Here is a 13819-nt window from a genome sequence, read left to right as displayed (position 1 = left end):
AGAACCAAAAGTAATTACAGTTTTGAAGTTAGTTAATTACCCTGTTCATAGATAGGGCTGAAAAATAGGATAGTTAAGAGCAGCTATTATGTGTATGGACAGCTGATCAGTTCTGATATTGACAGTGTTACATTCCTAACCTTACTAGTTTATAAAACTAATAGTGGCTCACTGAATGTAGACGGAATTGGGTACTGCTGTTGGAGCATTTATTTCTTCCTTAAATACATTCCTCAGGGTGCGAGAGTGAAACTGATTCCTTAAAAGATGGAAAAGTTTTATTCTCTGTTGCTTTTCTGTGGATAAATAAACAAAACCACAGGTGGAAATTGAATGTTAGGGAGAAAAAACAGAAAGATATGTGTTATTTTCCACAGCTTTTGCTCCTAGATGTATTTTAGCATGTGATATCTTAGTCTTTGAAAATAATGCAGAATAAGAAGGGTCAGCCAGCTTTAAAATTATCAGCTTTGGAGCTGGTGCTCTTGCAGACTTTGAGATAGTCACAGGGTATTTAATCAGCCCTTCTTTAATTCTTTGCATAATACTTTTGATGTTTAGTTTTTCAGGTGCATTGTTACATTTCATGTCCTAAACTTCTGGCAATAATTTTCTTTTCCAGCATGAATTAAAAGCGCTCATCTGTCACAGCTAAAACCCCAGAATTGGTAGAGGTGGTTTATGTTGGTTTTCCTTCTATAGGTTTAGCAAATTAACTTCTGCTTGAAAAAGGACCATTATAAATTCGCCTAGTTGTCTGGTTCTGAGGACGCAAATGATTAACTGCTGTTTTAATGTAAACAATGTAGCTTCCTGATGTGCGGCGTCTTCCACTGCACTTTGGTGTGTGCCCGGAATAACCAATTCTGTAGTGACATATTCTGGCACACACCAAATACACTTTGTGAAACAAGACTAACTGAAGATTTCAGAGAGATACAGTTGAACTCCCCATTTTTTTTTTTCCTTAGTGATATTTTCTAAATAATGGAAATTGGCAGAGCCAGAATTGAAGATCACAGTGTAATGAAAGAGAAGAAAATACAACTTGAAAACAAACCCAAACATCCTTAACATGCTGTATTAGCCAATAAATGTTCTGTAGTCATTCGATTTTCAGCAGTTGGATAGAAAAATTTAAGATGTATTGCATTGGAGAGAAAAAAAGTGCTACTTTGTAATTGTAAAAGCCAGGAGAGAGTACAGGGATCAGGCATTGCCTTAAACTGGGTATATTTGGGTTTTTTTTCATTTGCTAATAAAAGCAAGACTTGACAGCTATAGTCAAAAAATTATGGATAGGCAATTGAAAGCTGAATGTGTCATCAAGACCTGTTGATACCAAATTGAATTTGGAGGAATTTAATGAAGAGGTTAGGTCTGAAATGAGTTTCCTGATACCACAGTATCACACAGTATCACAGTATGCTAGAGATTGGAAGGGACCTCAAAAGATCATCTAGTCCAATCCCCCTGCTGGAGCAGGAACACCTAGATAATGTTACACAGGAATGTGTCCAGGCGGGTTTTGAATGTCTCCAGGGAAGGAGACTCCACAGCCTCCCTGGGCAGCCTGTTCCAGTGTTCTGTCACCCTCACTGAGAAGAAGTTTCTTCTCAAGTTTAAGTGGAACCTCTTGTGTTCCAGTTTGTACCCATTACCCCTTGTCCTATCATTGTTTGCCACTGAGTAGAGCCTGGCTCCATCCTCGTGACACTCCCCCTTTATATATTTATAGACACTAATAAGGTCACCCCTCAGTCTCCTCTTCTCCAAACTATAGAGACCCAGCTCCCTCAGTCTTTCCTCATAAGGGAGATGCTCCACTCCCTTAATCATCTTAGTTGCCCTGCGCTGGACTCTCTCCAGCAGCTCCCTGTCCTTCTTGAACTGAGGGGCCCAGAACTGGACACAATATTCCAGATGTGGTCTCCCCAGGGCAGAGTAGAGGGGAAGGAGGACCTCTCTCGACCTACTAACCACCGCCCTTCTAATACACCCCAGGATGCCATTGGCCTTCTTAGCCACAAAGGCACAGTGTTGGCTCATGGTCATCCTGTCGTCCACTAGGACCCCCAGGTCCCTCTCCCCTACACTGCTCTCTAACAGGTCGTTCCCCAACCTATTCTGGAACCTGGGGTTGTTCCTGCCCAGATGCAGGACTCTACACTTTCCCTTGTTATATTTCATCCAGTTATTCCCTGCCCAACTCTCCAGCCTGTCCAGGTCTCGCTGGATGGCAGCACAGTCTTCTGGCGTGTCAGCCGCTCCTCCCAGCTTAGTGTCATCAGCAAACTTGCTGATAGTACACTCAATTCCCTCATCTAAATCATTGATGAATATATTAAATAATACCGGTCCCAGTACTGACCCTTGAGGCACTCCACTAGTTACAGGCCTCCAACTAGACTCTGCCCCATAGACTACAACTCTCTGGCTTCTCTCCTTCAGCCAGTTCGCAGTCCACCTCACTACCTGATCATCCAGTCCACACTTCCTCAATTTAGCCGTGAGGGTGCTGTGGGAGACTGTGTCAAATGCTTTGCTGAAGTCAAGGTAGACCACATCCACCGCTCTGCCATCATCCATCCACCGCGTTATTTCCTCATAAAAGGCTAAGAGATTGGTCAAACATGATTTCCCCCTGGTGAAGCCATGTTGACTGCCCCTCATAACCCTCTTATCCTTGATATGCCTTAAGATGGCACCAAGGACAAGGTGTTCCATCACTTTCCCAGGGATGGAGGTGAGGCTGACCGGTCTATAGTTACCCGGGTCCTCCTTCTTGCCCTTTTTGAAGACTGGAGTGACATTTGCTTTCCTCCAGTCCTCAGGCACCTCTCCCGTTTCCCAAGACTTGGTAAAGATGATGGAGAGCGGTCTAGCAATGACTTCCGCCAGTTCCCTCAGCACCCGTGGGTGCATCCCATCTGGACCCATGAATTTATGGATGTCCAGATTGCTCAACTGATCTCTAACCCATTCCTCATCGACTAAGGCAAATCTTATTTAAATTGGTACCAAGGAATAGAAAGGCACAATGCATGTGTTTAAAACAGCATTTTGAAAGGAAAAAAAATTGTGGGTGATCCTAGCACAGAAACATTAATATGTTCTTTTTTTCTTTTTTTTTTTTTCCCTACTTCCAGGTAAATCAGCTGTGATAATAACGATACCCATTTAAAATGTTTTTAATAAAATTTTGTAGAAAGTAGCACACTATCAGTAAAGGGGTGGTGGTGGGGGGAGAAGCATAGCATAGCAGAATCATCTGGACAAGGCAACACACAGAGAAAAGCTGTCTGGTTACAGTTTGGTACATACCAGAAAACCAGAAAGAGGTGAAAGATGGGAGGCAAGATTAAGCTTGGCTGGGTATTTCTGTGGTGCGAGTCCTAAATACTTCGTTTTAATTTAAGTTTAATCAGTCTTCTGTTATTTTGGGGATTATTTCACTCATAGTCTAGCTGAGTTGTGGAAGTGTAGGTGCAGAACCCAGTTGCGCCTGCAAGTGGTACAGCTATGTGGCAGTATTTGAACTTGATAGCTTGATTTGCTACAGTCTCAGGAGTCTTTGCTTGTCGTTAACAATATCATTGACCTTTTCACAGTTGCATCTTTCATGTGTGTTCTGTCATTTAATTGCTATAGTTTGTGATACTGCTTCTCTCTTCTCAGTGTTGGCCCACCTTTCTCCTACTCAGTGCTAAAGTGTTGGCAATCACTTTAGTATACTGAAAAAAAAACCATCACATTATTATGTTCTTTGGTGGAATTGCTTTGCTGAAACTTGATTTTTGGGGTTTTGTTTTTTCTTTTTTTTTTTTTTTTAAATTTTATAGTACTGTCTATATCAGATGTTATGTGAACCTGCTTACTGAGTTTTGATTTTGAATTTTCTAAGTCACCAACATTTTTGGTGCTGTTATATCTTGACATACAGCATAAAAACATTAATGAAAGAGGGGTTTCCAGCATTGCACACAAATACAGACAGCTCAAGTGGACTAGAAGGAAATGATCAAAAATAGGTACAAGTGTATCAGATTATTGATCTTCAAAAGTTCAGTGGGCCTTTTGTCTGCAGTTTTGCCAGCTTTGCTTGCCAAGGGCTGAGTTACGCAGATATACTTTTTGTTTTAAGGGGTTAACCTTATGTGTAATATCTGTGCAGTAAACAATAATTACGTGTGTTAATGGTTACAAAGTATGCATGTATGTGTGTTGTAGTCCCAAGGCTTTGCATATATAATTATATTATTTGAATTAGTCTTAGAATGAAAATGTATTTGCTTTATATCCTTTCAAGTCTCACGCTTCTCATGCAAACAGCTGGATTTGCTTTATATCCTTTCAAGTCTCACGCTTCTCATGCAAACAGCTGGAGACTAAAAGATTTGTGTGCACTGTAAGTATCTTTTATTTTTTGACTGCGGTATTTTATCGAATTTACATTTATGTTTTTAAATACAATGTTTGTACAAAGAATGTATTTGCTTTGTAAATAACTGCCAATATTTTGATACTGAGTGTGTCAGACAGCTTCAGAGTTAAGTTGCACCTTGATCTTGTAGTAATGAGTTTTGGATACATGAAAGCTGTCTCTTTCTGCAAAAACAAGTTGTGTGCTGCATATACTGGATTTGTATTTCAGGTTGAGGCACTCATATGTGGGATCGTTTGAGATCTCACTCTTTTTTAAGTATTTATTTTCCCCATATCCTTCTTCCAGTTGGATTGCTTCCATTAACTCCATTAGAGTAAGAATCTCTGTGTTTAGTCACTTTGAAGTTGTTGCACAGCAATGCTATGAGTTCTTGTGACTTTGCGTGTGATTCGTGATCTTCTATCCTTGAATGTCCCCAAAATAGTCTAGTGGGTTATAACTGATCATGTATCAAGATCTTGTTGACACTTGAGACTTGTCCTGTCTAGCAGTAAAGATCAGGTCAGATTTAGAGTATGCCAGCATTCAAACAAAGCTGGACTTTTCACTGATTAAGTGCAAGTTGCAGCATTTTTGTGTCTTTAGACCTTAGTGAGTTTACTCCATGATTCCACACATACTTTAGTATGTGTGGAATCATTAAATATTGAAGGTGAATATAGCGAGATGGAATCTGAATCACATTAGTGAATTTTAGTATCTCTTTATTTACCTCATTTTATTCTTTGAGGATTTGTAGGCTTTTGTCACGAAAATAAAATGCATCAGTAATACTGCTGTTTGCTACTTAGCAGATACCATGAGGAAGATGGGAGATCCATCCTTTCCTGTAAACTGAATGCATTGTGGTGCTTGTTTAGTCTTTATTGGACTACTGAAATGTCACCAATACAGAAAACTATTATACAAAGTCCAAACCTCCTCTTTGTTTAGGTTACGGGGCTTTGTTTTTATATGTGTTTCCATTGTTTACCTTTCCTAGGAAATGAGGAAAAATGTGGTTCCTTTTTAATTTGTTTTTATTTTAGAAACACTGCTATGTCCTGAAAACTCTAGTAAAAATGGAGACTCTTGAGTTAAACAACAGGTTTTTTTGGTCATGTAGGATGAATACATATAGCTTAATGCAACAAAACTTTTAAAAGTAAGCTTTTTTTTCATTTTTTTTTTAAATGCTCAATGATAATTCAATTTATGTCACAGTGTGAACATAACAGCCATCTACTACCAAGACTCAGATTTCTGCCTTAGCTTAACTTTGCATGTCATTTGTCTTTAAATTCCTTGTCAATTTCCAAGTGTTTATGCTTGTCATCTCAGGGGGTGATGTACCTCTATCTGTTACAGTGTGTATGTCTATTTCAGTTTCACATCCTCCCCTAAACCTGGCAGTGTATCATTCCAGTAGTACCCAGGATTAAATGATATGTTTGATTAGGTAGGAGTGCAGAATAGTAAATGCTTTAATTCAGTTCTGCCATGTCCAAATTCTCTGTTTCATTGAGCCATCCTTGTGGGAAAGGCAGTCAGTGCTGTTTTTGCTAGAAGACATGTCTCTTTAGATATGCTGGTGTAAGCTTCTATTTAATCACTTCTTAATATTTTTTAAAACGAGTATTGAGTTAGCTTAAACAATTTTAAATAGTAGGCTTTTATTGGTCCCAGACCATTTTGTCCAAAATGGGCTATGGGATATTCATGTGCATAATCCTGTTGGCTGATTTGATGAAGCAGTAGCCTCTGATAGGCACATAATGGGAGGACTGGCAGCAGTGTTGGGTGCACACATTTTCAGCCGTAAGAGGATGTGTCTGCTAGAAATGTGCTTCTCTTAAGAGCAGGTTCCAGTAACTTTTCCTTTCCTTCTGCTAGTGATTTTCCATGTTCCAGTTTTCATTTTGCCTGAGTGCTTGGAGATGATAGATCATAGTTCTGCTGCTAGCAGTCTTTAACTTTCATGCTGGGGCAGAGTCATACCCGTTTCAGCTTCTTACACAGTGTGTTCTTGCTGAGAAGTAGAGCTCCTAAATCACCTTGGGTGTTACACAGATAAGTAGCACTTGAGAAAATAAAGCAGAATACCTGATGTGATGTGTACTTCCCAAAGTGTTGGAAGGATTGTCTGGATTACTATGTTAATACCATTTTTACAAAAAAAAAAAAAAAAATTCAACATATGTTACTGTTGCACATACTATTTCAGTTGAGGACTTTTCAGCATTTCCAAAGATACATTGAAACCTACAACACTGCATAATACTTCTTTTAGCCTTCAGTTAATAGAAGCCTCCTTTGATGAGAAGAAAACGGGGCTCAGGTGTATTTCTCTAAATCTGATGACTGTTCAGTTTTGTGTTGGTGTATCTTTTAGAACTTCAGGTTGCTTACTTGGAGAGACATATTTTAGTGCTGGTGGAGAAAACAGAAAATGCTTTTGCATTTGGTTAATCATACGTCCAATTAATCACACTTAAGCTATATCAGGTAGTTTTGTGTTTAGAAGAGTAACGTGCTTTTTGCCTTTAGTTGTCTTTTACATAGATACAGCTTTGTTTTTTTTTTATCACATGGATTTTTGTCCTCTGCTCTGTAGAAATTAGAAATATTAGTGCCATAATATAAAAAAAGTCAGAATATGATGTACTTGTGAATGAAATCCGCTTAGTATTAGCCAGCATAGCACACTCAAAAGCTAGTACTTGGAGTATGCAGATGAAATGCCTTTGCTAAGACAGGTAGTCGTGCTTTATGTTACATTTTTGCTACTGAGAACACCTTAAAAATTTGGTATTAATGCAGTGGAATTTTATGTATTATGTATTTTTCAAGCATAAAACATTAGGTAAATATCAAACAAAAATTAAACATACTGGTTTAAAGTTCAAAGGCTTGTAGTCTTACCAGTGATGAAGCCCAATGGAAGCTTACATTCACGAGTGGGTACTTTTAGTATGTGAAAAATGTTTGCTAGTTAATTATAGGCATTGCTGCTAATGCAAACAAATCTTATCTGTGCTGTTACCTGTAGTAACTTACTCTTTCAGGTTTGGTAGAAGCACACCTAGACAGAATTCTTTTCCAAAATGCTTCTTAATTGTCTTAAACCATATAGCATTGCTGAACTTTGTCTTTTTACTTTAGCAGATCTCTTTGTGTTTCTTTTGAGATCAAATTTTATGTTAATATACTCACCAGGATATATGATAGGCTTGCTGAATTGTAATTCAGAGCATTGCGTCTTGTCTTCCGTACTTCCTGTCTTAGTGTTAATATAATAAAAGTGAAAGTTTTGTGTTTCTTATACTTCAGAATAAGCTTCATAATATTATCTTTGGATTTGAGTGCAAGCTTGATTAGCACCAAGTTGTTTGATGCTGGGTGTTGAGTAGCAAAGCTCTTACCTATTGAAATGACAATTAAGTCTTTTCATAAAAATGCAAATATTTTGTGTTTTCCATATAGTGTTCAGAGCTTCAGGCTTCATAAAGTATCATTAAGGGCAGAGAAAAATTTGGGTTGTCTGTTTTGATCTGAAACAATAATGAAATAGTTGTTCAAAGTAACTTGAAAGGTAATCTTGTAAACATTGACAGAACCAAGAGCTACCATATTTTGGCATTTATACAATACTACAGAATAGTAAGGAAATACAACCAAGAACCTTGATCAAAATACTGGAGGTCACACCAGTGGATTTGGTTTTTGACTGTATTTCTGATTCACTCTTTCTTTGATAAATTGCTTCAGCTTCCTGTGTCACAGTTTTGGCGTCTATAAAATGGGGCTACTGTCAGTCTATGTACCTAAAAATGTATTTTAAAATTTTAATTCATCTTCAAGAATTTTAACATAGCCTGATGGATGTTGTATATAGTTCTGTTTACTGTAAGGTGTTTGGAGAATTCTGTTTGCTGGGTAAGCAGCATGTTGAGACATCGATTGAAAGTTACATTGGCTCATTCTGCGGAGTTTGACGTAGTCAGTCCAGAAATATATAGAGATTTTTTCTACATACAAATGAACTGGACTCACCATCTTTTCATGGAGTGGCTTCATCAAAAGCTGGTTTTCTACCCTGGAAAATCAAGAGTAGTTTTTAAATGTGCTTAGGGTGCAAGATAACATGTGCTCTGCATTGGGAACAGAAGCTGGCTCCATTTCAGTTTTAAACTAGAGCATTCCAAATGTCACAGTAAGCTAGTGCTAAGGGACTTGGACTTGGGAAGAGCCAGCTTGACATAAATGAGTGTTCATTTGACAAAGGGGATCTATTACTGCTTTTCTGAGTAAGGGTTGTCTTTTAATGTCTGCTATCATGGTGGTGCTGGCTTGGATCAAAGTTTCGTAGTACTTTAAAGCTAGACCTTCATCATGAGATGATTTGTACTTTTTCAATGGGAAATTCTGAAGTACAGTTTAAAATATGTGAAGGTTTCACATGCCTTGAAGCATTAAGTCTCACTGCTGTCATTGGTTCTGAAGCAGCATTGACTAAAGAAGGTGTGTGTATCTCTGCCAAAATAGCCATGTAGAAAGCAATTCCTAAACTGAGCACTGTGACCTAAATGGTGTCTTAACTGCTGTGAGTTAAGGGACAATGGTGTTTTGATATTGCTCCCTGAAGGAAAATTAGAGCTATGTGCTTGTGCCCATACACCAGAGTTAAGTAATTCTTCAGAAAGGAGTGCCAAAGCATCATTTGATTTGACACTGTGTGCAGTGGAACATTTTGAAGAAGTAAGTTACAAGGAAGCAGCTGCAGTTTTTCTTTTGCCCACTTCTTAATATATAAATTCATATTAGGAGTGACTCAAGGCATAGCTTCTTCCATACACAGAATATGGCCTTGGAAATGGTCCTCTAGTCTTTAGCTTAATATAAATCAGAAAAATTATTGATCAGTGTACTGAGGGAGGCATTGCACCTTAAGGCTTCAGTTGGTGCATAATGTCTAGTGAAAATTGATAGGTGGAGCAGTAGCTAGATAGCTTTCCAAATTACAGCTATGTGAACACTTCACAGGAAGGTCATCACTGCCATTTGAAATTCAACAGTGCTTTTACGTCTTGTTTCATTTCATTTCATTTCATTTCATTTTATTCCTGTTGATAGTTACACCACCACAGCAATTTCAAAGCAAGCCTCATGTATGTTTCACTGTCCAGTGAGATCATCTTGGTGATGACAGATTGAGCACTTGATCCCAGGCCTTACTTGAATATATGAAATTACATATTGAAGCATCCTCACAGAATTAAATTATCAGTTTCTGGTGGCATGTAGTTAAGGGGAAAAGTAAAGAGTTTCCGGCTCTTACAGAGTCTGTAGACAATATGGGGAGGAGGTGAAGACACAGGAATGACAGGACACACAACTTGACAGAGGTCTTGATGCTGATTTTGTAAGAAAAAAAGTATAGGGTTTTGTCAAAGGTCTGATTCTCTTCCATCATCTTCGCTAGAGGGCTGATTTCAATGGAAGGTGGAGGGAACAAGTATCCACTAGATATGAATGAGAATTAAGGATTGTGAAGATTCTTGTCACCTGGGAGAGAGGAGTCCTTGATGTAGAGAATTTGACTGTTAGAAAGTCTAGCAATGTAAGTTCTGGTGCACCTGAAGAGTAAAAAAAGGGGATATAGACTATTAATAAAGCAGTTAAAAGCAGTATTGTATTTTTTTTCTAAAATGTAATTAATAATGGGGCAGTGACAAAAATATTCAGGTGACACAAATATCAGAAAGCTCTAGTACTTACTGCTGAGTTTTTTTGCCAAACCTATGAACTTGTGGAAGTAATTGCTTGAAGTACAGAGAACACAGATTTACTGACTTTATTCAACTTTTAATAACAGCAAATGCAGAGACTGTATTTTCTTCAGATCAGTTTGAGTAGTTCTGTTTTTTATTTTAGAAATAAAAACATTCAGGATCTGGTGGTTCTTTTTTTGAATGATAAGCTAGAATCAATCCATTCAGTTGTATTATCATGTTTTAGTACTTTAACAAATAGGAAAGTTCTCTGAGGCAAAACATTTAGGCTATTTGACCCTTGCCCTCTTTTCACTTCAGGGAATAAGGAAACTCACTGAATTTGGCTTAGTTTTTTGCTTGTAGTTTTGCTTGTATTTATTTCCTTCCTCAGTACTTACATAAATAGTGATCACATGATAATTAATCATGTATGTAACAAATTACATATGGGAGGATGCGCAATGCTATTTTTTTTCATGTTTCAAATGGAGTGAAAGTGTAAGAGACACTGTATGTTTGTATTTCAATGTAAACATTTAATGCAACTTGCATAGCTACTTTGTTCTTAAGACCAAAAAATCCTAATCTAACAAAACCAAGAAGTTAGCTCATATCTAATTTTGTCAATAGACTTCTTTAAGAAAATAAAAATTGCAATTCAAGATGTGATTAGAGCACATTTACTGTTTCTTGCTTGCACCCTAGAAACAAATTTTTAGGTTTCTATTATGCAAAGTGATATATAAACATACAGCAAGTGATATTTCCCACCTCAGTATTCACATTTACATACAAGCAAGTGTTGTAGAAATCAAATTGATCTGATAATAGGATCCTCCATTGAAAATATACATATCGTTTGAAAAAAAAAGTAGCATTTAAATGAAAAGTGCAATAAACCAACTGTTAAGGACTTAAGTTCAAAATCTGTCCCTTATGGGAAAAATGGAGAAGGAACAGTGGTAAAGAGTAGTGAACAATGTAGATGTATTCCCAATTCAAGAATATACGCATTCTTGCTAAAAGTGCATGGTGCGTAAGATTAAGATTGTTATTTTAATGGCTCTCTAATGATGGCTTTCCTTGGTAATGGAAATTGTAGTACTTCTGAGATATCACAGTTTCAATGTCTATAAAATGGGGTGTAAAAGAGTATGCTTTTTATCTTTTTAAAGCTAGATTATGTGTGTTTTAAAAGCAAGCACTCTATAACCATTTCATCCAGTCAGTACTTCCTCTTAAAAATGAAAAAGTATTTTGCCAAATTATGATACTTGTGTAATGTGGTACTTGAGGTATGTTATGAGCAGTTTTGAACCTTGGAGGGGACCTCTGTAGTTCCAGCAAAAACTAGGTTCCAAAATATACCTTGTCAAGCAGGGAAAGCTAAATGGCTTTGGTGCGGGTGCATTGGACAAGGTGCGGGTGTACCTGTGGGAGTTGGTACTGCTTGAAGGGTTTCCTGGTCTTCAAAGGAGTGCGGCAGGGATGTTCAGTGCCTACTTCTCAGTCTGAGGGTTGTGCTGTGGCAGTCTATGATTGTGAGGGACTAGGTATGGATATCAGGTGTTAGTTTTCACCCCTGGGAGTATATGTGGCAAATAAAAGGTATTAAGAGGAAACAAGTGGAGAGAGGAGAAATTACATTTCCAAATTTGCGCTACACTGCCAGAGGTGATACTGGGCTCTGAAATGCTTCTGCCTTGTGCTGAACCAAGACAAGTTCAGAACTGTAGGATTTTCATATGTGGAGAGAGTTCTGTTTGCAGTTCTTCTTTCCCTGACTCTAGTTTTGTCAGAGGAAGGCAAGAAGGTTAATTTTGTGTGAATTTAGTAGGTTTCCTATTTGAAAATAGTGCAGCTTAACAGGCGTACCTACAGTCCAATGCCTGGAGTTTTGTTCTGAGAGCTGCACAAACACATGGCAAAGAGATAATGTCCTTAAGTGCTTTTAGGATTTAAATAAAAAGTTTATAATAAGTATTTTTATTTTCTGAAAGTGCTTTCTGGGAATTATTAGGTTCACTATAACCTGTTTTCATGAAACGAGGGCACTCTAAATGAAAGTTGAAGCTGTTTGTTTAAACATATAGTTCATGAAAGACTACATTGTTTTCAATATAATTTAGTTTTCCTTCATTCGTATAGTGCATTAGTGGTTTTAAGTGCAGTGGTAAGTAAGCCTGTATATAAGGAATAAGGACATAAAGTTCCTGGGTCCTTGCCTTACCCGATATGCATGTGTAGATTTCCTTTTTCTACTTCATCTCTTTGTTTCACGCCACCTTTCCAAAGGTTTCCTTTGTGTTTTATCCCTGAAGTATGTATCAAATGGAATGGTACTGGCCTTCAGTTTTACTTTTCAAAATGCAACACTAACAATGAGATTGAAGTTGGGTTTTCTCTGGTTTAAGAGGAGATGCAGAGTTGTAGATAATGCTTGGAAGATCAACTTCCAGTTCCTTGCTGAAATTACAAAACTGCATTTTACTTTCTACCCGAAACCTAAACATGTTCTTCTTTATATTCCAATACAAAAAATCATACTTCTTGAACTGGTATACTTGCTTTCAGCTAAGTTAACCAAATGGTTATTTTTCTGCTTGATAACTATTAGTTTTAGAGGAAGCTTCAGCATGTAAACTTGTGAAATGTTCATTTTGCCATTTCTGCACTCTTATTAGAGGTGGTAGAAGAGCTAGCAAATGTGATGCTTGTCTTATTGCTTGTAAAATGAGAACCATATGAACTGTTTCAAAATTTATGTTTGTATTCTGGTTCTTTATTGTTTAGGTTTTTGCCCATTGGTACCTATTATCAGGGTCTTCATTACTTCTTCAGTATTACTGTTTTTTTAAAAGAGTATGTAATTAGTGTTTTTCTTCACAGGGAGAAGAGAGTTTATTCAAAGATTAAAACTTGAAGCAACCTTGAATGTGCATGATGGATGTGTAAGTCACTTTTGCTTGTTAAAAGATGTTAAATTGTGATTTTGTTGCCACAGTAATATTTCCTCAACTTAAAAGTACAAATACCATATATCAAGGCTGAACTGGGAAACACTGTTTGTTGAGATCTACATCTGAATTCTCTAGATATTTTTCTTCTTAAGCATCTGACACTTTACCTTTGAAGCAAAACAAAATACCATTCCTGTACATTAATATTGTGGCCCACTGCTGAATGAATTAATCTTCTGTGCCAGGAAAACACATGTTTATCTTTTCTGTTAGAACTCACCTTAAATCTTTAAATGGAATCTGTAATAGTTTTGTGCTATGTTAATATATATATATATATTTATTTTTTTTTTTTTTACTTTAAAGCTATGTTAGTATTTTGAATGATTTATTCTCCAGGTCTAAAAAGCATATTATCAAGTACTTCATGCTTATTTAAAGAGACAATAAAATCCAAAATTGCCATCCAGAGGGCACCTTAACATGCAGGAGGGGTGGCCAATGCCAACCTCATGGAGTTCTACAAAGCAAAGTGCAGGGTCCTGTACCTGGGTTGGGGCAATCCCAAACACAGCTACAGATTGGGCAGAGAAGAGATTCAGAACAGCCTGAGAAGGACTTGGAGGTGTTGGTTGATAAGAAACTGAACATGAGCTGGC

At 37.4% G+C, this 13819-nt stretch overlaps 1 protein-coding gene across 6 annotated transcripts in view; it reads left to right on the top strand.

Annotated features, from left to right (window-relative positions):
- DCAF6 (DDB1 and CUL4 associated factor 6) overlaps nt 1-13819 on the top strand; it is an 84546-nt gene that overhangs the window by 5184 nt on the left and 65543 nt on the right. For all 6 annotated transcript variants that reach the window (XM_062631096.1, XM_062631095.1, XM_062631094.1 and 3 more), the window contains exon 2: nt 13090-13151. In XM_062631096.1, the coding sequence (XP_062487080.1) occupies nt 13090-13151 (62 nt within the window). The remainder of the gene's footprint in view (nt 1-13089; nt 13152-13819) is intronic.

Source organism: Pezoporus occidentalis, unplaced genomic scaffold (genome assembly GCF_034315485.1).
Source record: "Pezoporus occidentalis ecotype Australia unplaced genomic scaffold, CSIRO_AGI_Poc_V1 ctg368, whole genome shotgun sequence".
NCBI classification, from domain to species: domain Eukaryota; kingdom Metazoa; phylum Chordata; class Aves; order Psittaciformes; family Psittacidae; genus Pezoporus; species Pezoporus occidentalis.
Note: the sequence above shows the minus strand (reverse complement) of the source record. Positions and strands in the feature narration are given on the sequence as shown.